This window comes from Podarcis cretensis (genome assembly GCF_951804945.1).
Source record: "Podarcis cretensis genome assembly, chromosome: 9".
Lineage (NCBI taxonomy): Eukaryota > Metazoa > Chordata > Lepidosauria > Squamata > Lacertidae > Podarcis > Podarcis cretensis.
In genome coordinates, this window is record NC_137178.1 from 60,935,058 (window position 1) to 60,961,844 (window position 26,787).

Genomic DNA, 26,787 nt, shown 5'->3' on the forward strand with positions numbered 1-26,787 from the left:
GTTTTGTGTTGTGTAGTTTCAAATTTAAATTATTATTTTTAAGGAAATGTTAACAATATTTGTTTTATTCTGAAGCAGAATTGAATGAAATTTGTAGGCAAGGTCACCCCTTCTGAGGACATAGACCATGCCAAATTTCCAATGGATAGCGGAAGTATTTTTCTGCTAGGGCAGCCATTGTTGTTTTGGGGTGGGTAATCTCCACCAGCATTCTGTGAGCAATGAGTCTGAAACGTTCAGGCAAGACAGAGGTACTCATAGCCAAGAAATCCACTGAACTGCAGTTAAAGAGACTCAGGGGCTTTTGCGCTAGATACCTTTTAAAGTTGATTTGTGAATGAGACGAGCCAAAAGGGATTTGGTTTCCAGGTATAATAATTCATAATTCACCCGGAATACAAACTTGCCTGCCAATCGCAATGGAGTTCTCCTTCCCCCCATCATCCCACCCTGGTATTATTCTATATATGATAAAATCTTTCCTTCAACTCCGGCCACCTTCTGCTGATCCCACTTTACCCCAGACAAGCCACAACTCTTTCTGAGGTGCCCTGCTTGGGCTCTGGATTCTTTTGAATCAAATACACATCCTTACTTTTAAGGTATGTACTACATTTATGATCCATGTTTCTGCTAATTCATCCATGGTGGTTTACAATTTAAAATAGTGTTCTATTCTTATATATGCAATACAAAAAGGGAAGTGGGATGGGGAGGAAAGAGGAAAACAAACAAATCCAGGTATCAGTTCTTACACAGTTGTATTCTCATTTTTTATATATGCATAGAAGGGGTAAAAGATGCTGTTCTTCATTGAGGTGCATATGGCACCTGCTATGCAGCGATATACCCTTCTTTTAAAAAAAAAATCCCCAAATTTTTAATATTTACACCTTATAGATTTTTACACTTTTAAATACAAGCTTGATATCACACAGACTAAAACAAGGTAGAAATTGTTTAAAAAATGAAGATAATGTATATATAATGCTATTAACAAATTTAGATTGTTGCAAGGTAATCAGAAGGTAATTGTAGCTTTTATGTATGTAAAAAAATAATAATCAACGGGTGAAATTTGTTCTTCCCAGACTGCTGAGTAATCTATTTCGTTATTAAGTTATTCCAGGTTTTCCTATACTAAAGTACCATAATAGGCAGCATACACTTTTGTTCGTGGAATGAAATCCTACATTTAATTTTGCCCGTTTCCATCATATGGCCACATCTTTTTTTCTTGCACTACAGCCCCACAGCCTTCCAGCATCCTACTTTAAGTTGTGGCATGCTGAGCACTTTGCTCAAATTGCTCTAGGACATTCAATCATGTTAGAAGGATTATCTCGCATTCTTCCCTCAGAGATCCAAATCATCACCTGAATGGCTCTCCAGGCTGGCAATGGCAATCGTTATCAAGCCAGAAGCTTCCATATGGAAAGTGCAAAGTTATATCAGCTGCGTATTCAAGTCAGCCTAGCTCTCACTTCCAAAAAGTATTTTAATGGATTCAGAGGAGAGGGTCCATAGACCCAGGCAGATAGTTCCAAACTTCCAACAGGGCTGTGGATTTGTGTTTCTAAAACAGCTGTCCTCTTACTCCAAATGGTAAACTGCTTTTGAAATGGGGGTGGCATTCAAAAGTAGTTGGCTATATGGGTGGCGAGATTTTACTTTCTTGGGCTCCATGATCACTGCAGATGGTGACAGCAGCCACGAAATTAAAAGACGCCTGCTTCTTGGGAGAAAAGCAATGACAAACCTAGACAGCATCTTAAAAAACAGAGACATCACCTTGCCAACAAAGGTCCGTGTAGTTAAAGCTATGGTTTTCCCAGTAGTGATGTATGGAAGTGAGAGCTGGACCATAAAGAAGGCTGATCGCCGAAGAATTGATGCTTTTGAAATATGGTGCTGGAGGAGACTCTTGAGAGTCCCATGGACTGCAAGAAGATCAAACCTATCCATTCTGAAGGAAATCAGCCCTGAGTGCTCCCTGGAAGGACAGACCCTGAAGCTGAGGCTCCAATACTTTGGCCACCTCATGAGAAGAGAAGACTCCCTAGAAAAGACCCTGATGTTGGGAAAGATGGAGGGCACAAGGAGAAGGGGATGACAGAGGACGAGATGGCTGGATAGTGTTCTCAAAGCTACCAGCATGAGTTTGACCAAACTGCAGGAGGCAGTGGAAGACAGGAGTGCCTGGTGTGCTCTGGTCCATGGGGTCACGAAGAGTCGGACACAACTAAACAACTAAACAACAACAATATTGGTGGGGGGGATTAGTTTAGCATTCAATGAAAACAAATCAAACACCCCTCTTGGCATGCACATGCTTATCTTTGAATCTTGGACATTATTATGATGTCCCCACATGAGGACAGTTAGCAAGTAAATTAGTTGTTCACAAGTACATTACTGCTAGACTCAATATAATTCTGTTGAATTATTATCTGCATACTCTTATCAAGATGGAAAACAGGAAGGAGCTGCAGAGTGAAAACAATTGCATGTCCATTTATTACTTACCCTTCAGTTGGATAAAGTATAAATTGCTGTTTTGCAAATACACGCAAGGGGGGAAAAATGGGCAACAGCTTGAGCGTGTCTGCAAATTCATTCAGATGATCCCCTCAAAGGTCAAAGAATGCCTAGAAGTAATTTTCTCTCTATTTGAATCAAATGAGTGCAGACTTTAAATATTCCTCCAGTGCTAAAGTTTGCAATCTCCATTACTCATTCCAATAAATTTTCAAGCAATTGCTGGAGGCTTGAAGTCAAACAAAGTGCACCCAAACTGAAAGTGGTAACCATAGCAGTGATGAGCATATCTTGACAGACAGACAATAGTGAGCATTAATTAATGCGCAGAATGCACATATAGAATGGAGAGAAAACCATTATAAACCTAAGTTAAGCACAGTTATTTCTGAGGGGGGGGTAATCCTAATATTTTGTAAACATATATTATTGCTGCTTCTTAGTTTCAACAGAGTACTGCCCAATCCAGAAATCTCTCTCTGTGTGTGTAAGTCTGTTACAAAATGGTTCACCCTTTACCAATGGATAACATGGATCTCCATACACAAAGAAATGATTGCATGGATCTGCTTCTTCCACCGAAATGAGTGACCCAAGAAGAGATCAGAGCCACTGTACTGCAATTGCATCCTGCATTGTAGATCCTTCAATGAGTAGAGGGTTGGATCCTTTAAAGAATGTCTTAAGTATAAAGTAGCATATAAATAAATTAAACAAATAAATAGGTGACCTTCGAAGTCCCTTCCAGTTCAAAAATTCTATTATTCTAAGGCAGTTCTGTGCAGGTTCCCATATCTTGGAATGATGGCGTCTAAAATATGGACGCACTTTTACTCTCACAAGATTGAATGTATTGCCCTCGGCTGTTCTTGAGGGACAATTCCAACAGATTCCACACAAAAAACATTTGTGTCCCTGTGGAGATGGCAGTACCAAATTGGTGGCGCATGTCCTTCTGGCTTGCACTCTTTATAAAGACCTGGGGAATGAGGTTATCACCCCTCTTTTATTGTCCATTCTGGGTCACCCAGCCACTGCCACAGTGTCCTTTCTCTTGGCTGATCAAGATGAGCAGGTGACAGCAAAGGTTGCAAGGTTTTTAGCTGGGGCAATCAGAATAAGATCCACTATTTGACTATTGATTCAAAAACCTTAAAATGTATTTTATATAATTGACTTTTTATTTCTATTCTTTGTATATCGTATTGTTGTTTTATTGCTATGGCCGATGGCTGACGCAAATAAAGATTCATTCATTCATTCATTTCTTGAACTGATAGCTGGATCAGGGTGTTTGACTTTCCAAAAGGAATAGCATTATGGATTCACTAACTGTAGGAGTAGTCTTTTATTCATACAATGGTTTTTATTTGGGTAGAATTGCACTTCCACAAAATAAATTAAGTTTCCATGTCTTTTTAAAGGATTAACAGAGAGCTAGAAAACTAACCTGAACATTGTATGAAGAGTGGATGCAAAGAGAGGCAATACTGTAGAAATATTCTGTAAAGTCAATCCTACATCTTGAATGTTTTTGATTTTCAGAGTTTATTCTTTTTGTTTGATGCATAAGCAAACTGCATTGTTGAATGCAATTTCTATTTAGCACCACATCTTTCCAATCTGTTATTATCCCTTATCCACCCTCTCCCATCCCCAGTATCCCACTATCTTTCCTTCCTCATTTCCCACTACATCCCATCATATCCCACTCTGTAAATGGGCAAAAGAGGGGGGTTGGAGGAAACTGCAGGGAGATGTAAGTATAACTTTACATAGCAAAGCAACACTACCAAACTAATGGAAAATAAGATGTTCAAATAGTTTTCTAAACTATTAAGCTGTTTTTAAGTAAAATAAAAATAATAGGAGATAGACAGTGTAATGACCAAATGTGTTGCTGGCAGTTCTGTTTTTGAAAGTGTGAAAATAACTTGCCTTCTAACTACCTGAGTGATGCTACATAGCACTGAGAATCATGTAGGCATGTATAAATATAAATTGCAAAGTGGTCGCACAGATTACTGAGATGGGGATGTGATGCTTTACATACTTGTACACCTTATATTTATTATTGTTATAGTGTGTGCTGCAGCTGTTGCTAATTTGTTGAGAAAGAGAAGGCTGGAATACAGACTTCTGACTTCTCCAGACCCCATTCACCCCACACAAAAGTACTAGCATGCCTGATCATGTCCTTTGCTCCACCCTTTACAATAGCAATATCCCCAGTAATCAATGAGATGGTGAGTAGGTAATTTTCTTCTTTTTCTAACCCTCATCACCTGTTCCTTAGTGATTTATCCATCCCCCATGGGGATGAATGGTAAGCATTTATTTACACAAAGCCATGTAAAGCAGTATATGTTGGGTGGGCTGCTCTAAGAGCTGCTCCAAAGTAACTCCTATTGGATTCAGTGGGATTTACTCCCAGGTAAAGGTGGTTAGGACTGAAGGCCAGGTCTGTTCTCCCTTTCCATGGTGAGACCCCTCATTTAAAACGTGATCCTGTCTGCAGTTCCATTTCTGGAACGCAGGGAGTGGTGAGCTGCCCACATAAAACTCTTTGTAATTGAATGAATAAGGGATAATCATTGCTGGGAAAGTTCAGCTTCAGAATATGACTGCTGTGTAGACTGCAAATTAATAATAATAATAAAAGGATGTGAAGTCTAAATGAGGAGGGTGCCTGTGCCATATCTTGAGCAAAAGTAGGGCACTCTTGGATGCAGGTTCGCCAGGGGGATTTTGAACCACCCACAAGGCTTTTGAGAGTCTCTCTGCTGTTCCTTTGAACGAACGAGATAATGAGTATGATTGAATTAATGACAAATGCATATTAGTAAATCTCATCACTATAGCCACAAAATCAGCATTCTGCATTACTGAGGCGGAGGGGGCGGGCGGGGAGCTAATCCTCCAACTAGTCATTTAGAAACAGGCCTTCATTGTCTGCTGCACACGTCTATGCCTCGAGGATGCTTCAGCGAGTGCCAATTTATGCTTAACGTTTTGAACGCCGGTAGAAACAGACCCTCGATTTTAAATGGCCAAAAAACCCCAAATGCAGGAGTTGTAGATTCCTGCTCTGGCAAGTGAAGGGCGGGATGGGGAATGAGTTGTGCCAGGAGGAGCCAATCAGCAAAGCTGGCCCACTCTCCTTCCTGTACGGGACAACACACACACAGTGCTGCCACTGCAGTGCTTTGTGGGTTGTGGCCATAGTTCATTAGCAGAGCCAGGGGCGTAGCTAGCTGCTCTGGCACCCGGAGTGGGAGGCTTAAACTAAAGATGAAGCTAGCAATATTGATTGCATGTGATCTGCTTTCCAGGGAACACAAAATACTCTATTAACCTAGATCACTTAATCATTTGAAACCAGTATTATATCTGAGGTGAGAAGAGCAAGGGCTCAGTCACATCTCCCTATCCTTTTTTCAATAAATATCCAACATATTATTATCAATAACAAAACCAGCAGCACTATGTGGCCATAGTTCATTAGCAGAGCCAGGGGCATAGCTAGCTGCTCTGGCACCCCGAGTGGCGGGGGCATGGCAAGCCGCCCTCGGGGGTGCCGCAGTGACCAGAGCATGGGGGTGCCACTGCAGTAATCTGTGCATGGGGGCGCCATTGAGATCCACATAGAGGCGACACGGAGATCCACCAAAAGGGGGGCAGCACAGCAATCTGCCCAGGGGGGGCGGCATGAGTTTATCTGGTGGATACAAGCCCCACACTGCCATTTCAGGTAGAGCGGAGCCCTGAGCCACTGCGTCACTCCCAGGAGAGACATGTGGCTCAGGCACACTGCAGGCCAGGCCCCGCGGTAAGTGCAGCCCCCCACGGTGTGACATTTTGTCACCCCCCTCAAGGATGACACCTGGGGTGGACCGCACCCCCCCCCCACATACCCCCTTCCTACACCCCTAAGCAGTGCACATGCTTCATAACAGCAAGCCTGAGTTCAATCCCTGGTATCTCCAGTTAAAGGACTGCAGAAGTATGGCTGGGAATACCATTCCCTTTGATTGCAAATTATACCTGTCTTCTGACCTTTTGATCCTGGTGTTTTCCTTATGCTAAAGATGGGTGCTTCCGTTTGGCAAAGTTGCTACTCCCACACGTGGAAGCTTTAATGGTTAAGCTTAAGAACCAAGATTTGTGTTTTACAAATGCTTGTCTGCAGCCTTTTACAAAAGTGTCTGGATTGCGGGTGGCTACAAAGCTCACAGGGGTTTCTTGTTTTGTGCTTGCCTTGTAAAGGTAAAGGGACCCCTGAGCATTAGGTCCAGCCGTGGCCGACTCTGGGGTTGCGGCGCTCATCTCGCTTTATTGGCTGAGGGAGCCGGCGTACAGCTTCTGGCTCATGTGGCCAGCATGACTAAGCCGCTTCTGGCAAACCAGAGCAGCACATGGAAACGACGTTTACCTTCCTGCTGGTGTGGTACCTATTTATCTACTTGCACTTTGATGTGCTTTGGAACTGCTAGGTTGGCAGGAGCAGGGACTGAGCAATGGGAGCTCACCCCGTCGCAGGGATTCGAACCACCGACCTTCTGATTGGCAAGTCCTAGGCTCTGTGGTTTAACCCACAGCCCCAAATCAAGCTGAGGCAGTCCACCTTGGCTTGTTATCCTGGATTTTCAGGAATCTTCTGCACACCTCTAGTAGCCATGCCCAGTGGTTTGTGGCCAGCATCTGATAATCCGAGATATGCAGCCTCAGTCTATACTGACAGTGCAGGTGGCCTGAAATTGAGCTAATGGTTTGGTAGACAGTGAACAGGCTGGTAATCAGGGATATACTGTGATGTGAGAGCAGTTTAGTCTGCACCTGAGACACATTAGTCAGACTGAGGAGTCAGCTTCATAGGGCCAGATGGGACCTTATTTGTTCCTTGTGTCACCTGATCCCTGCCAGGCTGACCCCTGTTTTCCCATCCGTTAGATACTTGCAGTTTATGCCAGTGCAGCACAGCAGGGATCAGGCCACCTGCTGCAAGCTGCCACAGAGATGTAGTGAGTTTCACAGCCAGCAACCACAGTTTTTGAGACCCCACGATCCTCACATCTATCTAGAGATAGCCACGGCTATTGCCCACTGTATTTTTAATGGGATCGTAAAGGTAAAGGTAAAGGTACCCCTGCCCGTACGGGCCAGTCTTGACAGACTCTGGGGTTGTGCGCCCATCTCACTTAAGAGGCCAGGGGCCAGCGCTGTCCGGAGACACTTCCGGGTCACATGGCCAGCGTGACATCGCTGCTCTGGCGAGCCAGAGCCGCACACGGAAACGCCGTTTACCTTCCCGCTGGTAAGCGGTCCCTATTTATCTACTTGCACCCGGAGGTGCTTTCGAACTGCTAGGTTGGCAGGCGCTGGGTCCGAGCAGTGGGAGCGCACCCCGCCGCAGGGATTCGAACCGCCGACCTTTCGATCGGCAAGTCCTAGGCGCTGAGGCTTTAACCCACTGCGCCACCTGCGTCCCAATGGGATCGTAGTTTAGACTAAATCACGTTTTTTGGAGTCCCTTCCAATTTAGTAACTTCCATTCCAGAAGTATGTTTGACTTCCAAAATGTTCGAAAATCAAGGCTCAGCTTCTGATTGGTGCAGGCACCCCGGAAACAATAGCTGACAGTTACATCGGACATTCAGCTTCCGAAAAACATTCAAAAACCAGAACACTTACTTCCGGGTTTTCAGCGTTTGGAAACCAAGGCGTTTGAGTACTAAGGTACCACTGAACAGTGAATGCACAGAGGACAAGGAAGTTGGATCACAATGACAGCATTGCCTGCGCACATTCATTGGCTCACCTGTAAAGGCCTAAGCGCATACAAGCAGTGTGCAGTCTCTGTCAGCATAACTGGGAACACTGCTTTGCCAGACAAATTACAGTTACGAACTTAATTCGCTCCGGAGGTGCGTTCTTAACCTGAAACTGTTCTTGACCTGAGGTGTGCTTTCGCTAATGGGGCCTCTTGCTGCCGCTGCGCCGCTGGCACACGATTTCCATTCTCATCCTGGGGCAAAGTTCTTAACTTGAGGTAACTCTTCCAGGTTAGTGGAGTTTGTAACCTGAGGCATTTGTAAGTACAGTGGTACCTTGGGTTACATATGCTTCAGGTTACATATGCTTCAGGTTACAGACTCCGCTAACCCAGAAAGAGTGCTTCAGGTTAAGAACTTTGCTTCAGGATAAGAACAGAAATCGGCTCCGGCGGCACGACAGCAACAGGAGGCCCCATTAGCTAAAGTGGGGGTGCTTCAGGTTAAGAATAGTTTCAGGTTAAGAACGGACCTCCGGAACGAATTAAGTACTTAACCTGAGGTACCACTGTAGTAGTAGAAGAAGAGTTTGGATTTGATATCCCGCTTTATCACTACTCAAAGGAGTCTCAAAGCGGCTAACTATCTCCTTTCCCTTCCTCCCCCACAACAAACACTCTGTGAGGTGAGTGAGGCTGAGAGACTTCAAAGAAGTGTGACTGGCCCAAGGTCACCCAGCAGCTGCATGTGGAGGAGCGGAGACGCAAACCCGGTTCACCAGATTACAAGACTACCGCTCTTAGCCACTACACCACACTGGTTCTACTGTACTGGACGTCTGGGTTGGAATCCCCCTCTCACCCTTCACTGTGCTTAGTTGGTCACATGAACTGGGCATGTTATCCATGGGTAGCATTTTCTAGAAGCCAATTGTGTGCTTCACATTTGAGATTTTGTTTCCTTTTAACTTAGTGTCCTATTATGCTGAGTTAGTGAACAAAGAGGTTTTCACATATGCTTTTCCCTCTCCTCAGAATAATTCAAGGCATGCTAATCAGACATGGAAAAAAGTAGCAAATGAATAATTGATAACCGAGTTCAGTGAAGCAAACTACAGTATACCGAGGTTACGAGGAGAATTAATAGAAAGGCTTCATGCCCTAATCCTCATCTACATGTTATTCTAATAAACTTCTGTGATGGTCTCATCTTCCAACTGCTTTAGGAAACAACTCCACATGTCAGGGTCCTCAGTTTTTTTCGCATGCACACACACACACACACACACACACACACACACACGAGGTACAGTGGTACCTCGGGTTACATACGCTTCAGGTTAGTTATGCTTCAGGTTACAGACTCTGCTAATCCAGAAATAGTACCTCGGGTTAAGAACTTTGCTTCAGGATGAGAACAGAAATTGTGCTCCAGCAGCGCGGCAGCAGCAGGAGGCCCCATTAGCTAAAGTGGTGCTTCAGGTTAAGAACAGTTTCAGGTTAAGTACGGACCTCCAGAACGAATTAAGTACTTAACCTGAGGTACCACTGTAATTCCACTATCCAAATCTGGGCTTGAGCAATTGGTAAGTATTCATTTTGAGAATTTTTATGCCTGAATAAACAAATATCCCCCCCCCCTTAATCCATATAAACGTTGACTCTTGCCACAGGTACTTGAAGCAGTCAAATGTTTACAAATTCATAGCATAAATTAAAGAGGTTTCCTGCTTATTATTCTCCCCAAAGAAACACACGTTTTTAGTGGTTTTGCTCCTAGCCAGACTATTAACCACACTTGCCCTCTGGGATAACTTTATTACAGTTTGCTCTCAGGTTACATTGTCAGTGATGCTCCTTCTTAATGAGCCATTGTATATTAACTTTTGGTAGCAAGAAGCTGGACTTTTAAGCTGCATTAACTCCATGCTGAGGGAGACAGCACAAGTTAAGTAAAATGCAAAACGCCTATATAAGAAGACTTTGATACAGACTGGTTCGGCACTGTCTGCGCCTGGAATGAGACACTATCACAAGCACAAGATGTGAAGGAATCTTTTTTTCCCCCCAATAATATTTATTCAAATTTTAAAAGGTTACAAAAAGGAACATAATATACAAAAACAAAACATATCCAAGAAAGAAAAATAAAAGTAGAAAAATAGCAAAAGCAAAGCAAAAACAATTTTAAAAAAAGATACAATCCAAAGAAAAAAACCCAAAAGAACAAGTTAAACCTTAATATAACTCCCTTTCTTAACTTATCTCCTTGACTTCCTCACACCTCCCCTCTTTGTATTCTAATCCATATAGATATTTCGGCAAATCCTTCATCTTATTTTTATCCTTATATCTTATCTTAATATACTGTAATTTTCCATTCTTTCTTTCACCAATTAACCATCCACTTTTACTTTATTTAATCTTATTTCTCATTAAAACTTATATATCTGAACTTATTCTTAAGACGTTTCCCCTAGGGTCAAAAAAAGATTCCATTCCACGATTTTCCCATCTCTCATTAAAAGAAAGAAAACAAATTATAATATATACACTTTAAATTCCCAATTTTCTTTAACCAGCTCCCCTCCCCGGTTTCGGCCCCTAGCCATAGTTCCTCGCAGTTTCCTCGCAGGCTACTACTCACAGCAGGGCCAAAGGTTCAGTCCAAGAACCTGATACTTAAGGGTGGGAATGAAATTGAAAGGCTGAAGGGGGGGGTGAGGAAACCCAAAGAAATTATGAGAAAGTGAAACAGAAGCAGTATTCTTCTGGCTGGCCAAAAGCTTGAGGTGGGAGAGTAGAATTAATTTATTGAAATAAAGCTGGTATGGATTAGCTGCCAAGCATTAGCTTATGTAGAGAAACAGTTTGAACTACGCTGAGTAGGATGATTCCCTATCTCGTTTTAATTCCCTCTATTGTTTACATGTAACTGTTCAAAGTGTTTTAAAATTAGTTTTCTTCCCCTTTAAAATATTTTCTCATTGTCTCCTGGGACATATGGATGCCAACGACGTGTGTGTGTGTGTGTGTGTGTGTGTGTGAGAGAGAGAGAGAGAGAGAGAGAGAGAGAGAAATATGCTCTTATATTTTGTTATTTAGGTAAAGGTAAAGGGACCCCTGACCATTAGGTCCAGTCGTGACCGACTCTGGGGTTGCGGCGCTCATCTCGCTCTATTGGCCGAGGGAGCCGGCATACAGCTTCCGGGTCATGTGGCCAGCATGACTAAGCCGCTTCTGGTGAACCAGAGCAGCGCACGGAAACGCCATTTACCTTCCCGCTGGAGCGGTACCTATTGATCTACTTGCACTTTGACATGCTTTGGAACTGCTAGGTTGGCAGGAGCAGGGACCGAGCAACGGGAGCTCACCCCGTCATGGGGATTCGAATGCCGACCTTCTGATCGGCAAGTCCCAGGCTCTGTGGTTTAACCCACAGCGCCACCCGCATCCCTATTTTGTTATTTATCCCATGCCTATACAGCACAGAGTTGAATGAACATATCATACAGTGCAGAGTGTAGGATGGGCCAGTAAACAAGTTTCAGGGGCCAAAAGGTTGGTTAGTGGAGGCAGCAAAATCTCCTTGGTGATGGAAGGTTTGGATTAGCTCGCTTGATCCCTCCACTCTAGAATTCATGCTTTTGCACAAGGCAGTGGAAATAACTGCTCCAGGTCTCCTTTTTCTCTGTTCCCCATACGACTAGGACTGTTCAACACAGGATGCAATGTAATCAGGCTGTGATTTCTCTCCCCCTGCTTTCATTGGCAGAACTCACAGTCTGATGACATCACACTGCGTATTGATTTTCCCAACTACGCAATACGAGAGAGAAAGGGGAAAAACAAAGCATGGAGCTGTTACGGTTTTCGGCACCAGCTGTGTGTTTGCGACAATATCTAGTTCCAGCCAGAGTCTTATGATAAAAACAGACAATATTTCATACTCAAGTGGAAGTTGTACTAGGCAAGGGGGGGGAGAACTGTCCTAATTATTATTTCCAACTAATTAGAAACAGCACCATGACTAATAAATCCCCAAGCACAAAATGACTAATGACTACGTATTTTCACTAGCAGGCAGCACGTTCATCTTTAAACATGAATATTGGAGATCTTTGTTCTATTTTCAATATGGAGCAGACCAATCAGCTGAGTTTTAATTTGTAATTAAAACCTGTCAGATTATGCAGTGGATAGCACAAAATAAGAGAGCAATGGTCTTTTGCTGCTATCCAAAGTGTAAGTGAGACCCAGCACCAAAATTGGGTTATCTGAGCTCTGTAAATCTGAGCGCCCAAATTAAGTTAATGACCATGAATTTTAAAAGGCAGCAGCTGAACGTGACCTCCCGGTTTCAATAAACAAATCATATGGCTGAGATGGCATTTTATTCCTTATTTTTTTATTTCTTCACAGAACTGGAGCTTATGAGTCACAAGACCCAGGGCAGTATGCTGATGTTCTTGTCTGATCAAACATTTAATTGGGCAACAACTCTTGTGATTTAAGGCATGGAAAGAATGAACACAATTATTTGTCATTCCTATTGCACTAGAAGCATCTTCTTTGAGACTAAAACGTCCTCATAAACCAAGGGCAGGGAACCGTTTTTGGCACCATGGGTCAGATCCTTATCAGGATCAGCCTCACCAGAGGGGGCGGGGATTTGATAGATGGGTGGCCACGTGAACCTCTCAAAATCCCTTGTGTGGAATATCAGATAGCCAGCTGGGTGTCAGGTGCTTGAGAACCAGCAACAGCCTCAAAGACCTTTTGCTGTTTGCAAAGGGCTTTAAGATAGCCCCCACATTATCTTATGTAGGGTGGGGGTTGGGTGCTGCCTGACAGGCTTTTGCAAAAGCACTCTTTGAAGCAGTGCCCCCTCCATTTAGCATCACTTGGCAGTGTTTAAAGGGAGAAGAGCCTGCTTCAAATAGCACTTTTGCCAAGCACTTTAATACAGACCATGCACTCCTGTCTGAGCCTCTGCAAGGACTCTGCACAGGGACTGCCTTAAAGCCCTTGGCACAAGTGCTCTTTGAAGATGCTCCACACTTTTTAAGGCAGGTGGATCACTGTATTGTTTGAGTCCTTTGTCCTCTTCACGAGCATTGCTTGTACCAGTGATGGCAGCTGATGGGTGCCCTGGTGTGGTTTGGGGAAAATGGCCTTGCAGGCCAAACTAGACACCCTGGTGACCTAAGATTGACCTACAGGATGGAGGTAACCCCCATGAAGTTGGTTATCACTGTGGATGCAGACTTGAGCAGATCTTTGGTTAACCTGTTCACAAGGGAACAACATCGGAGGAATGGCGTCACCTCAGATCACTCTCATCCTATCCCATAGGAAGCACCAGATTGAGGTTATGACTTTTCACATTTGTCAGACCATATATTAGCTGAAACAGGTCCATAGATGCCATGACTTCCAGCTTCCTGGCTTTCAGTTGCCTTCTCCTGCAACAGTGGCAGTTGGAGTGCCATTGTGAATGTGAAGATAGGAGGTAATCGTAAATGTAGATGTCCTCCCCTGGGCACCATAAAATGTTTTTATGCATTTCATCTCACACAACTGCTTTTGGGGGTTCTATGAAACAAAGCATTTTCACACTATCTAGGACTGCTATCTCAGCTAGTTAATACAATGTCTTAACATCACATTAAAAAACCCCACTGAGGGTTTGCTTTTCTCTTTTTAATGACAAGCTATGATTCTTCCCTTTTAATACCAAGACAAATTATCCAGAATACTTGTGCTACAACGTGGGATGTTTCATGCCTAGGCAAATCACATCGACTAGCCTCCTATAGCTTTTGCAGAATGCCTTCCTTGCAAGAGTTTTTGCTTGTCGCACTCAAGAATTATTACCCTCCTCCATAGGAGTGTAATTACAAGCCTTCCCTATAGAAAATTAATATCCCCATGTCCTGCTAGCAAGGCTAAAATAGTTGCAATGTTCAGTGTTCTCACCCAAGAGATGAAGATGACAACCCACAAATCTGAGACTCAAGCTGCCACTGCATATTGCCCATAGAGAAATTTCAAGGCTGATGTGCAAGTTTCCTCTTAGAAGAAACATCGGAGTAATTTTGAGGGGGGGGGGAGTTTTGAGCAAACTATCAAATTTCTCAGTTGGGCAGGGGTCTACACATCACTGCCTGTAACACAGACATAGCTTTAATGCATGGTGCCAGTCAATCTGTGGAGGAGGGGCTGTCATCCACCTGTCACCAATGGTTGCAGTCAGGGAATTTCACACACTGCTCTTATGTCGGTCTCCATTTCAGATGGAAATATGCACTGATTCAAAACATAATAAGCCAGCCTTACTTTGTTTGGTGGTCCTCCTGCTCATTCCACTGGGTCAGGTCCTGGACTTTTGTCTTGCCCTGAGAGCACCACTGCTTCTCACCAGCCCTGGTTCCCTTGTTAGGAGTCATTGTGAAGACACTCCTTGGGCAGTGGGCAGAATCAATGAGACCTGGGACTAGAGTTGCTACTGAATTTTATCTGGAGTGAAACTGCAAGGCAGATTTGGAGGTTTCTGCTCAGAAGAAATATTCAAGGAATTTTAAGGAAAGCAAATGTGGTAAGTCTAGCAAAATTTCTTAGGGGGCCAGATGTCCTCCGGATGTTTATGAACTACAACTCGTTATTTCCTCTGCCAATTGGCAATGTTGGCTGGAGTAAATACAAATGGGGATGGGGAAGGGTTACCAGTTAAGATTTTATGTCAAATACATTATGCAGACTCTGCAACGCTCAGTACTGATTTAAACAAACAAACCCAGATGCCTGGAAGCATTCGATCTCATTCAAACACTGATTGTCCACAGTATCTTCTGCATGGTGAAGACCAGAATCAGCACTTGGCAGTGGACTCACAATGTGGATTACTTGTCTGAAGTGGGTAATTTCATGTACATGTCCTTTTTGGTTGTGCTGAAGAACCTACGAGGGCTCAAACTGCACAGAAATATATGCTGCCCCCAACCATGTCCCCTCTGTGCAATCAGGGTATCTTATTGAGCAGGAAGAATCTTTGTTGGAATCTCAATTCATATTCAATGCATGAAAGGTCAGGAGAGGTGGTGATGGGGAAACGGCCAGCACCCATGGGGACTTGGGAGTCTGCTTCCTTTGGATGTGCGGACAGAGTTTCCATTTGCCTGAGATGTACCATCTTTCAGTCCCTTTGATGGAAGATGTAGGCCCCCAATAGGTAGAGGGCAGCCAATATCTCAATCCTGAGCCTGAGGTCACACTCATTTTTCTTCCATTTGCACTGAAAAAATTGGATCTGATCCTCTTTTTTTATTTCCTTTTAACAGGCCATCAAACTTGTGGTGGCTTGATGGATACAGCAGGTGCCAAGAAGATCAAGTCTCTTCTGAATCACTACAGCTGTGAAGCACATCTCCAAATGACATTAAACATTTTCTTCTCCACATGATAAGCTCAGTATAATTAACTAAACTCCCAGCAAGCGGCTCACTTGAAAGAAGGGTTCCTGTTTTTAAAGTGAAATTATTTCCAGCACATCAGAAATATTCACAGAATGCAAACGGTCTCATCAGAAACAACTTTCACAAATTCCGTACTTATTATGTTGGTGAGTTACCTAAACTGAAAGAAGACAAAAAAGTCTAGATGCATTGCTACTCTTAGTTTACCTGGTGCAGAATAAACCCCAAAGAATAAGTTGTTTGGGAGAACAGTTATAAGAACAAAGACGAGAATTAGGTTAGACCAGAGCCTGGACGTTTTTATGAAGAATGCTCCCAGATAATAAGAGAAGGTGAGTTGATCATCTTTTATTGGAATTGAATCTGTTAAGTTAGGAGTTTGAAAACTTTAAGTTACACTGAACTTTCAGAATGGAAAGGAAAGCAATTTCCTACTAGAAACAACAACAGAAACTTGTTTCAAATGCAGGTTTTTCTGATCAATTTTAATAATGCCCTAAGCAAATGACTTCCCTCCTTTATTCCAAATAGGAATACCACAAATTGATATTTGAAGTTTGCCAGTTCTGTCAAAAAAACTACTTTGGCTCCCTTCAGAATGTCCTGCATAAGGAACCTCAGACTGGCTTTGTATTTATGGTGGAATTTCTATGGGAACACCAATAGTATATTGATCATTGTGCCCTTTTAGCAGGGCTTCTTATTCCCACCATCATGACTACTGTAGCTCCCTGTGTTGCAATGACAGATGACACTAAATGGCCCTACGTCCAGGAAAGGGAAAGGGAAAGGACCCATAGTCCAGTCAAAGGTGACTATGGGGTTGTGGCGCTCATCTCGCTTTCAGGCCAAGGGAGCCGGCCTTTGTGCACAGACAACTTTCTGGGTCATGTGGCCAGCAGGACTAAGCCACTTCTGGTGCAAGAAGACACCCTGACAATTGCCAGAGCGCACAGAAACGCCATTTCCTACATCTGGGACACCTGGGTGATAAGAGCAATCCAATCACACCCAATTAATCAGACTTAACAAAAATAAATAAGTTTCTGTCAATCCTATTACAAACAAATTTCATATTGGTTCAAATTAAAGATACAAATGAGTGGTACTATAAGCCATAGGCGCCCTAGGGGTGAACATAACAGCAAAAAATCTGAGCTTATTTAAGGACAATTATGAAAAGTGCTGGTCAGAAATTAAGAGAGATTTAGAAAGTTGGTCAAGACTGAAACTTTCCTTGTTGGGCCGAATTGCTGCTATAAAAATGAATGTATTGCCAAGGATGCTATTTCTTTTTCAGACTTTACAGATTGTGGATAAAATGGAATGTTTTGGGAGGTGGCAGAGAGATATCTCTAAATTTGTTTGGCAGGGCAAAAAGCCCAGAATTAAGTTTAAAATATTAACTGATGCTAAAGAAAGAGGGGGGGTTTTCCCTGCCAGACTTAAGGTTGTACTATGAATCAGCAGCTTTTTGCTGGCTGAAAGACTGGCTGCTTCTTGAAAACACTGATGTGTTAGACTTGGAAGGATTTAACAACGCTTTTGGTTGGCATGCATATCTGTGGTATGACAAGGTTAAGATTCACAAGAATTTCAAGAACCATATTGTAAGGAAAGCAGTGTTTAATGTCTGGACAATATATATATATATATATATATATATATATATATATATATATATATATATAAAATACATATTTATTAAAGTTTTTGAATAAAAATGCATAAATAAACAACATTACTTATATTATAACATAGTTTCATCACTTCTTTGGACTCCCCCGCGTCTCCCGCTCGCACTTACATCGTTACAGGAAAAAAAAAATTTCAAGCAAATTACCCACTTGTTTGCAATCTTATCTCCACTCATTTAAATAAAATCTAACAATTCTCCAGTAAGTTTATATTTCCTTAATCTCACTTATCTTCAAAATCAGATCCAATTCAGTGGTAGGCTATTGTTTATGATCTAGCATCCTTCTTAACATTCAACCAAATTACAATATTTTTGTAAATAAATTTTGAATTTCCTCCAGTCCTCCTCAATCCTCTCCTCTCCTAGGTCTCGGATTCTACCAGTCATCTCGGCCAGTTGCATATAGTCCATCAGCTGCATCTGCCACTCTTCCAGTGTGGGTAGATCTTGAGTTTTCCAGCTCTTAGCGATGAGTATCCTTGCTGCCGTTGTTGCATACATAAAAAATGTTCGGTCCTTCTTTAACACCTTCTGGCCGACAATACCCAGAAGGAAGGCCTCTGGTTTCTTAGTAAAGGTATACTTAAATACCTTTTTCAACTCATTATATATCATTTCCCAGAAGGCCTTCACTTTAGGGCAAGTCCACCAGAGGTGAAAGAATGTACCTTCATGTTCTTTACATTTCCAACATTTATTATCAGACAAATGGTATATTTTGGCGAGTTTAACTGGGGTCATGTACCATCTGTATATCATTTTCATTACATTTTCCTTCAGAGCATTACATGCAGTGAAGTTCAGCCCAGTGGTCCACAACCTTTCCCAGTCCTCAAACATAATATTATGCCCAATGTCCTGAGCCCATTTTATCATAACCGATTTAACCATTTCGTCTTGTGTATTCCATTTTAACAGCAAGTTATACATTCTTGATAATACCTTAGTCTTTGGTTCTAACAATTCTGTTTCCAACTTCGATTTCTCCACCTGGAACCCTACCTTTTTATCATTTTTAAAGACTTCTTTAATCTGAGCGTAATGTAACCAGTCTCGCACTTTATCCTTCATTTTCTCCAAACTCTGCAATTTCCAATTGTCTCCATCTTGTTCTAATATTTCCCAATATTTTGGCCATTTGACCTCCATATTGGGTTTTTTTCGGGCCTTAGCTTCCAGCGATGAAAGCCACCTCGGAGTTTTATTCTCCAATAAGTCTTTATATTTTGTCCAGACATTAAACACTGCTTTTCTGACAATATGGTTTTTAAAGGCCTTATTGATTTTAACCTTATCATACCATAAGTATGCATGCCAACCAAAAGCATTGTTAAAACCTTCCAAATCCAATACATCAGTGTCTTCGAGAAGTAGCCAGTCTTTTAGCCAGCAGAAAGCTGCGGCCTCATAGTACAACTTTAGGTCTGGCAGGGCAAAGCCCCCTCTCTCTTTCGCATCAGTTAATATCTTAAACTTAATTCTGGGCTTTTTGCCCTGCCAGACAAACTTAGAAATGTCTCTCTGCCACTTCCGGAAGCACTCCGTTTTGTCCACAATCTGTAGTGTTTGAAACAAAAACAACATTTTTGGCAATACATTCATCTTAATAGCAGCAATTCGGCCTAACAAAGAAAGTTTCAATTTTGTCCAACTGTCTAAGTCTCTTTTAATTTCAGACCAACATTTTTCATAGTTATCCTTAAAAAGACTCAGATTTTTTGCTGTTATGTTTACCCCTAGGTACTTTACTTTTTTAACCACAGTTAGTTCTGTCTCTCTCTGAAACCGTTCTGACTCTGTATCTGTCAAATTTTTTCCCAACACCTTAGTTTTCTGTTTGTTTAATTTGAATCCCGCCACCCGACCAAAGTCTTGAATCAATTGTAACACTCTTTTCGTACTAGATTCTGGCTCCTGCAGGGTCAAAACTAGGTCATCTGCAAAAGCTTTAAGTTTGTATTGTTTCGCTCCGACCTAATGTCTGGACAAAATATAAAGACTTATTAGAAAACAAGACCCCAAGGTGGCTTTCACCTATGGAAGCTAAAGCTGTGAAAAGACCCAATATGGAGGTCAAATGGCCGAAATACTGGGAAATATTAGAAAGAGATGGAGACAATTGGAGATTGCAGAGTATGGAGAAACTAAAAGACAAAGTGCGAGATTGGTTACATTATGCTCAGATTAAAGAGGCTTTTAAATTGGATAAAAAGTTAGGATTCCAGGTGGAAAAATCGAAACTGGAAACAGAACTGTTAGAACCTAAGACTAAGGTACTTTCAAGAATGTATAACTTGTTGCTGAGGTGGAATACACAGGATGAAACGGTTAAATCAGCTATGATAAAGTGGGCACAGGACATTGGGTATAACATCATGTTTGCTGACTGGGAAAAGTTATGGACCACCGGTATGAAGTTTACGGCATGTAATGCCTTGAAAGAAAACATTATGAAAATGATATACAGGTGGTACATGACCCCAGTCAAGCTAGCAAAAATATATCACCTGTCAGACAGTAAGTGTTGGAAATGTAAGGAAACTGAAGGAACGTTCTTTCACCTCTGGTGGACTTGCCCTAGGGTTAAGGCCTTCTGGGAAATGATATATAACGAGTTGAAAAAGGTATTTAAGTATACCTTCCCTAAGAAACCAGAGGCCTTCCTTTTGGGCATTGTTGGCCAGAGGGTGTTAAAGAATGATCGAACATTTTTTATGTATGCAACAACAGCAGCAAGGATACTTGTAGCTAAATATTGGAAAACTCAAGATTTGCCCACGCTGGAAGAATGGCAGATGCAACTGATGGGCTACATGGAGCTGGCAGAAATGACTGGCAGAATCCGAGACCTGGGAGAAGAAGCAGTGGAGAAGGATTGGAAGAAATTCAAGGACTATTTACAAAAATACTGTAAACTATATGAGTGTTAAGAAGGATGAGAGATTTGAAAATAACAGGGCACCATAAAGCTAGTTGAAAAGATTATGAGAATGAGTGAATTGTATGAGAATAATAAATTTTGAATAAATATTATGTTAAAATTAGGTATTTAAGATCTAGATAAAATATTCAAAGTGAGGGACAAAATATTGAAAATGTGTATAATAAGAATGGAAATAAGGTGATAAATTGCTGGCTAAAGTTTTATTAATGTGGAATGCAGCAGCGGGAAATGTGAGGAAGTCCAAAAATGAAGAAAAGTTGGTTATTACATGATGCCAAATTTTATGTTTGTTTTTCTTTTCTGTCTGTTTTTTTGCTTATGCTGTTTTTTCTTTCTATTGTATTTAAAAAAAAAACTCTTAATAAAAATTTATATATATATATAAAAAAATATATAAGCCATAGGCGCCAACTCTAGGGGCCCCTGGGTGCCAGGGCACCCACACCTCAGAGCTCCGACGCGACTTCTGGTTTTGACACTACCCTGAAATAACTTCCCTGGAGATGTTTGAGGCTGTGCCAGGTCTCCAGACATGACTTCCAGTATAAACTGGAAGTTGCATCGGAGGTCTCGCAAGGCCTCGGATGTGACCTCCGAGACCCTGCGAGGCCTCAGAGGCAATGTCTGAGGCCATACCAGGCCTCCAAACACGACGTCCGGTTTATATCAGAAGTTGCGTCCAAGGTCTCACAAGGACCTGAGCTCTGAGACCTCGCAAGGCCTTGGAAGCACCGCTGCTGACATAACATGACGTCACAGCATCATGACATCATGTTACATACCTGGGGCCCAAGTCAGCTGAAGATGCGCAGATTAACAAAAATGCAATGTTTCAATATAACGCCACACAGAATACACCTGAGCTACTTTGTTACAGTCAATGTTTAGTCAGTGTTGCTCTGGCATACCCCTGCAGTGCACAGCCTGATGCCTCCACCTACAAAATGAAACAGGTGGAGGCGTTGCCCCAGTAACAATTCATTCAGCCTCATTCTGACTACTAATGGAAATAACAAAAAGGCTTGTCAGCAAGAGCAAAGACAGCTCAGCTCCAAAATGCCAGCAGGAGCAAAGGATAGTCAAACAGTAATATCTGCTTCCACTCTCTGCTCATCATATAGTTCTTTAACACTTGTAGCAAAACTTTATGAATGAATGAATTCATACAGCACATAGAATAGTCTGGTGTCCTGTTTGGCTAATAGGTCACTGCTATAATTTGGATAATCTGTATTTTCCCACATATTCTGATGTTATTTGTCATGTGAGACCAGGTGTGCTAGAATTAGTGGTCATGCAAGAAGCACCAAAAAATGCTTTATGGCAGGCATAGGCAAACTCAGCCCTCCAGGTGTTTTGGGGACTACAACTCCCATCATTCCTAGCTAACAGGACCAGTGGTCAGGGATGATGGGAATTGTAGTTCACAACATCTGGAGGACCAAGTTTGCCTATGCCTGCTTTATGGGCAAATATACAGTAGCACCATATAAATAGTACTGTGGGGTTTATAAGGCAGAGCTTGTGCACATAAGGTTCTTTATCATGTGATTGTGTGTGTGTTTGTCCACTGTTCATGGCCCCAGCTATACACACTGTGTCAAAATAATGCATATTGGAATGTTATTGCAAGGTGTAAAATGTTACCTGCATGGCTTATTCTGGCACCACACCTTCATACATATGAACAATTTTGCTGGGAACCAATCCAACTCAGGCGTCTGAGAAGCGAGCAAATTAGATTTCCTAGGACCCTGTTGGACCACAGCCATTTTTTTTTGAGACCCATCATCTCTCACTGGAAATTTCTCTTCCCTTCAGCGTGATCGACACTGTCATTCATTACCTCCACTCCACCAGACTACTTGGTCAGGATTAGATTAAATACATTTATTAGATAGTAGCCTACACATAATGTGGAAGTGCAAACACATTTGTAAGTTAAGATTCATAGGTCTGATTCTTGCTGATGATTCTCCGACGATACATCAAATGCAACTGGAATTCAATTGATCTGGTTCTACCTATCGATCTGCTCCACTTATTCATAGCAAGCCTGCCTCCGTCAGCCAGACGGAGCATTTGTCCAAATAGCCACCATTACTGGGTTCAGCCAAAGCATGAACACCTGTAGCTTTGTATTTAAAGTGAGAGACAAAAATAGATGTCACTTGTGACAGAGTGAGATTCTTAGAATGGGGAGGACTCAGAGGCTGCATTCACACGGCTATTTAATCCATATTCCATTTACCTAAGTGTTATACTTTCCACATTATATTTGAGACTTCACACAACATCAACACCACTTCCAGAAATGCAGTATAACAGAATTCATTGGAAGTTTAGCATTCATTCCTATGTTATTTACTTCCAGAAAAAGAATATGTTTGCAAATAACATGGAAATGTGAACTAAACTTGTGCTGTATTCTGCTGTATTTCCAGAAGTGGCACTGCTGTTGTGCAAAGGCTCAAATGTAAGGTGGAAATTAACAGTTAGGGAATTGTTGAGGAAATGGAATACACTGCCGTGTGAATGCAGCCAGTCTGTAGCTCATGAGGGTGTGGAAAGTGGAGCAGGTAAGTAGCCCATCAGAGGAGGAAATTAGCCCAGAAATGATCAAAGACCCCTAAGTAAGAATGGTGCAATGAAGGAAGAGTCATATTGATTCCGTATCACAATGATTCCAGAATTAGAGTTTCTGAGATTTTCACCCATTTCCTATAAGGAAAAGACTTCTGTGCAGGAAATCACGTGAAACCCACATCTGTGTTGATGAGTCCACATTTCATGTGCATATTCCTTTAAAATGTGGTATGTCATAGTTTCACACAATTCCCTACATTCTAGTTACAGGTAGGTAGCCATGTTGGTCTGTCATAGTCGAAACAAAATATAAAAAAAATTCCTTCCAGTAGCACCTTAGAGACCAACTAAGTTTGTTATTGGTATGAGCTTTTGTGCATGCACATGAAAGCTCATACCAATAACAAACTTAGTTGGTCTCTAAGGTGCTACTGGAAGGAATTTTTGTTATTTTGTTACAATTCCCTACAGTTATAAACATTCGAAGTAGTTGTCTGAGGATGCAAACCATTTCCCAGCTTTTTGCTTCGTATAACACACATCTAGAATATACAGAGGCCTGGGCCACAAACATTTTTATATTCCTTTTTTAGTCATTTGCTTCTATTGCAACCTATTCCATTTCTCCCCTCCACCTTCATTACCATAGTTATTTGTGTTCCTTCCAACAACACTATGTAATGTGGCCAACATCTGCTGCTTGAAATTCATTTTCTCTCATCCTTTTCATGGAAGATGGCTGTTCATACACCATAGTGGCATGTTTCATAAAGTTGGGAGAGGGGAGGGGGAGTCCTCCTTAGTCATATAAAGATTTTTGATTGTGTGTGCAGGCGTCCACTATTTTTATTCAACATTTCCATTAAAGAAGCCAAGTGTGCTGGTGGCACAGAAAATTTATCTCTGCTGCTCATTCAAGAAGAAGCCAAGGCTTTGGCTGCTAGATTCTTAAATGTACAGTCAGATTCTTCTTGCGATATGAAAGCTACTGGATTCTGTGCTGTTGCTGCTTTTGCACAGGAAATTGGGTTGCAGGGACCTTTGGCCATAAGCACCCTCAGCCCATTTTCAAAAGTCCTCTGCAAGCAGTGAGTTCAGACCTCTTGCAGTAACAACCTGCCCCTCCTAAGCAACCTGCTGCAAGCAGGAGGAGAGATAAAGACTGCCACTGCCCTGTTTGGGCTCTGGTCCCACCCACTGCTAGCATGCCCTCACTCTCTCAGTTACCTGCAAGAGACTGTGTGATCCTTAGTTCAATTCCCCATTCTTGATCTAGGTCACTAAAGATGTCTTCCTGGCTGAACAAGATGGATGGAAAATTTGACAAGAGCAATCTATCAAAGTAACTAGTAGTCTAGATTATTTATAGGATGACCTGCTCACTGAACTGGGACTGACTCAAGACCAGGAATGCAAAAATGTAGATATTCAGTTTGCACTGGCTCCTAAACAAACAAACAAGCACACACGCACACACACACACACACACACACACACACACACACACACAACTGGGCTTGGTTCAGCAGTCAGCAGACCAGGCTTCTTTTATCTAGCTCCTAGAGAATCTCACTGACTTTGCCATCTTTCACAAGACTATTCATTTATGTCTGCAACAACACAATTTCATTAATCAGCAGGACATCTGATTCACATAAATGTGCAACTGACTTATTTGGTCTACCCAGAAGAGTATGACTACAGAATCCATTGCAATGTCTTTGTCCACACTATGGCAATAACAATCGTAGCTGTTTGTCCCATAGCATATCATTGCTTTTAAAACAGGATGAGGGTGACTTTAGTATACAACCTAACTGCAGTCTTGGTTTGACTAAGGTTAAAGGTATAAATAAGCTGCTTCTGGGTACTTGTGGGCCTATTGAGAGCACCATGTTTGGCCTTACTGAACAGCATCAAGAGGAGGGTTTCATATGTGTAGCACAGATAGAAAGGCTTTCAGGTTACTTGTAGCCTTATTTTGTCTCTCTCACCCTATGTAAATGGAGCCATGTGAAGCTAGACGTGCCATGCATGACTGGGGGGGGGGGGGAGTGGTTCCACCTGAATTCCTACCTCCAGTATTCTTCATTGTGCAATGCCACACAACTTCAATATCTCAGCAAATACAGGACAGGATTCAGAATACAGTGGTAGCTCAGGTTAAGTACTTAATTCATTCCAGAGGTCCGTACTTAACCTGAAACTGTTCCTAACCTGAAGCACCACTTTAGCTAATGGGGCCTCCTGCTGCTGCCGCGCTGCCGGAGCACAATTTCTGTTCTCATCCTGAAGCAAAGTTCTTAACCTGAAGCACTATTTCTGGGTTAGCAGAGTCTGTAACCTGAAGCGTATGTAACCCGAGGTACCACTGTAAAGGGAGCCAGGCATCACTTTTGTGGTCCCAAATTTTACTTTGGTGCCATTGTACTCAGAGAATTACGGTAAAGGTAAAGGTACCCTTGCCCGTACGGGCCAGTCGTGTCCGACTCTAGGGTTGTGCGCCCATCTCACTTAAGAGGCCGGGGCCAGCGCTGTCCGGAGACACTTCCGGGTCACGTGGCCAGCGTGACGAAGCTGCTCTGGTGAGCCAGCACCAGTGCAGCACATGGAAACGCTGTTTACCTTCCCGCTATAAAGCGGTACCTATTTATCTACTTGCACTTAAGGGTGCTTTCGAACTGCTAGGTGGGCAGGAGCTGGGAACAAAAGACGGGAGCTCACCCCACCGCAGGGATTCGAACCGCCGACCATGCGATCGGCAAGCGTCCCCCCGAGAATTACAGTAGTCTATTTCTAAAAACCAGGTGCCTCTTTCAGAAAACATGTGCATACATTCAGACGGATGTTTGGACTACAGCTCACATCAGCCCTGCTAGGGCTGGTGTAAGCCATAGTCCAAACATCTGGAGAATGCCATGTTGGGGGAGGCTGACCTACTGCCCAGGCATTGTAGAGCTATGAACAAAACCCCTAGAGCTTTAACAATTCTAGGAGGCAAAGTCTAGCTCTGAAAACCACTCACTTCACTTACAGCCATTTTATCCATTATCCTGTGAATGGGGCTGGGGGTGGAGGGAGGTGTGCCTTTAAAGAAACCCAGTTGATGCAGGTGTTGGTGTTTACACTGAGCATTCAGCTGAGGAAGTGCTGCCTGGAATCAAAACGACAAGTCAAGCAGCTCCCCCCCTCCCCGTTTCCCATTTAATAGTTTTGTAATTTGAGGATAATTGCACACAAACTGCAAAAATCAAACGTTCTTAGTGCAGTTACAGAATACTCCTCTAACTTTTGTCTCTTCGCTAAGGAATGCAGTAATAGTTCATTTCCTGCTCTGCCCCATTTCCAAACTACTTCCCTCCCCAGTCCCTGCCTTTTCCCTCAAAGTCTGTCAACTAGCTAAATGATCACAGGTGATTGTTCTCTCTCCCCTCTGCAAACAGAATGTACCCACTTGAATATTATTATTTTTTCTGAGGAGCAACTCGTTTCATTAAGATTCATTCACAAGAAGTCTTAGCTGTGCTGGTGTCATTTTCATCAATGCCTTTGAAACGTTACCATAACCTGACAAGTCTCCCCCTCCCACCAGCCTTTGAGAGGGGTCAAACTACAGCATATGCTATAATAATAATAATAATAATAATAATAATAATCAGAGATGTTTCTGGCCAATTTCCTACAGCATCCTGGTGATGAAGCTGAGGCACACTCTTAAGATTCACACACTTGACACAGATGCATGAATGATAGCACTGTGTGGATGAATTCAAAT

At 42.4% G+C, this 26,787-nt stretch overlaps 1 protein-coding gene and 1 long non-coding RNA gene across 5 annotated transcripts in view; one reads left to right on the top strand and one right to left on the bottom strand.

Moving 5' to 3' along the window:
• The window catches only part of GABRG1 (gamma-aminobutyric acid type A receptor subunit gamma1), a 77,799-nt gene that overhangs the window by 48,504 nt on the left and 2,508 nt on the right, over nt 1-26,787 (bottom strand). Inside the window, exon 1 of one of the 4 annotated variants that reach the window (XM_079989799.1) lies at nt 14,648-14,772. The exons of the other annotated variants lie outside the window; for them this stretch is intronic. Coding sequence (XP_079845925.1) covers nt 14,648-14,757 — 110 coding nt within the window. The 5' untranslated portion in view covers nt 14,758-14,772. Of the gene's footprint in view, nt 1-14,647; nt 14,773-26,787 lie in introns of those variants that run through there. 4 annotated transcript variants of the gene reach the window in all.
• On the top strand, nt 491-15,767 carry LOC307223676. The gene is made up of 3 exons (XR_013842186.1): nt 491-602; nt 12,731-13,820; nt 15,649-15,767. It is a non-coding gene; the product is annotated as an uncharacterized lncRNA (long non-coding RNA).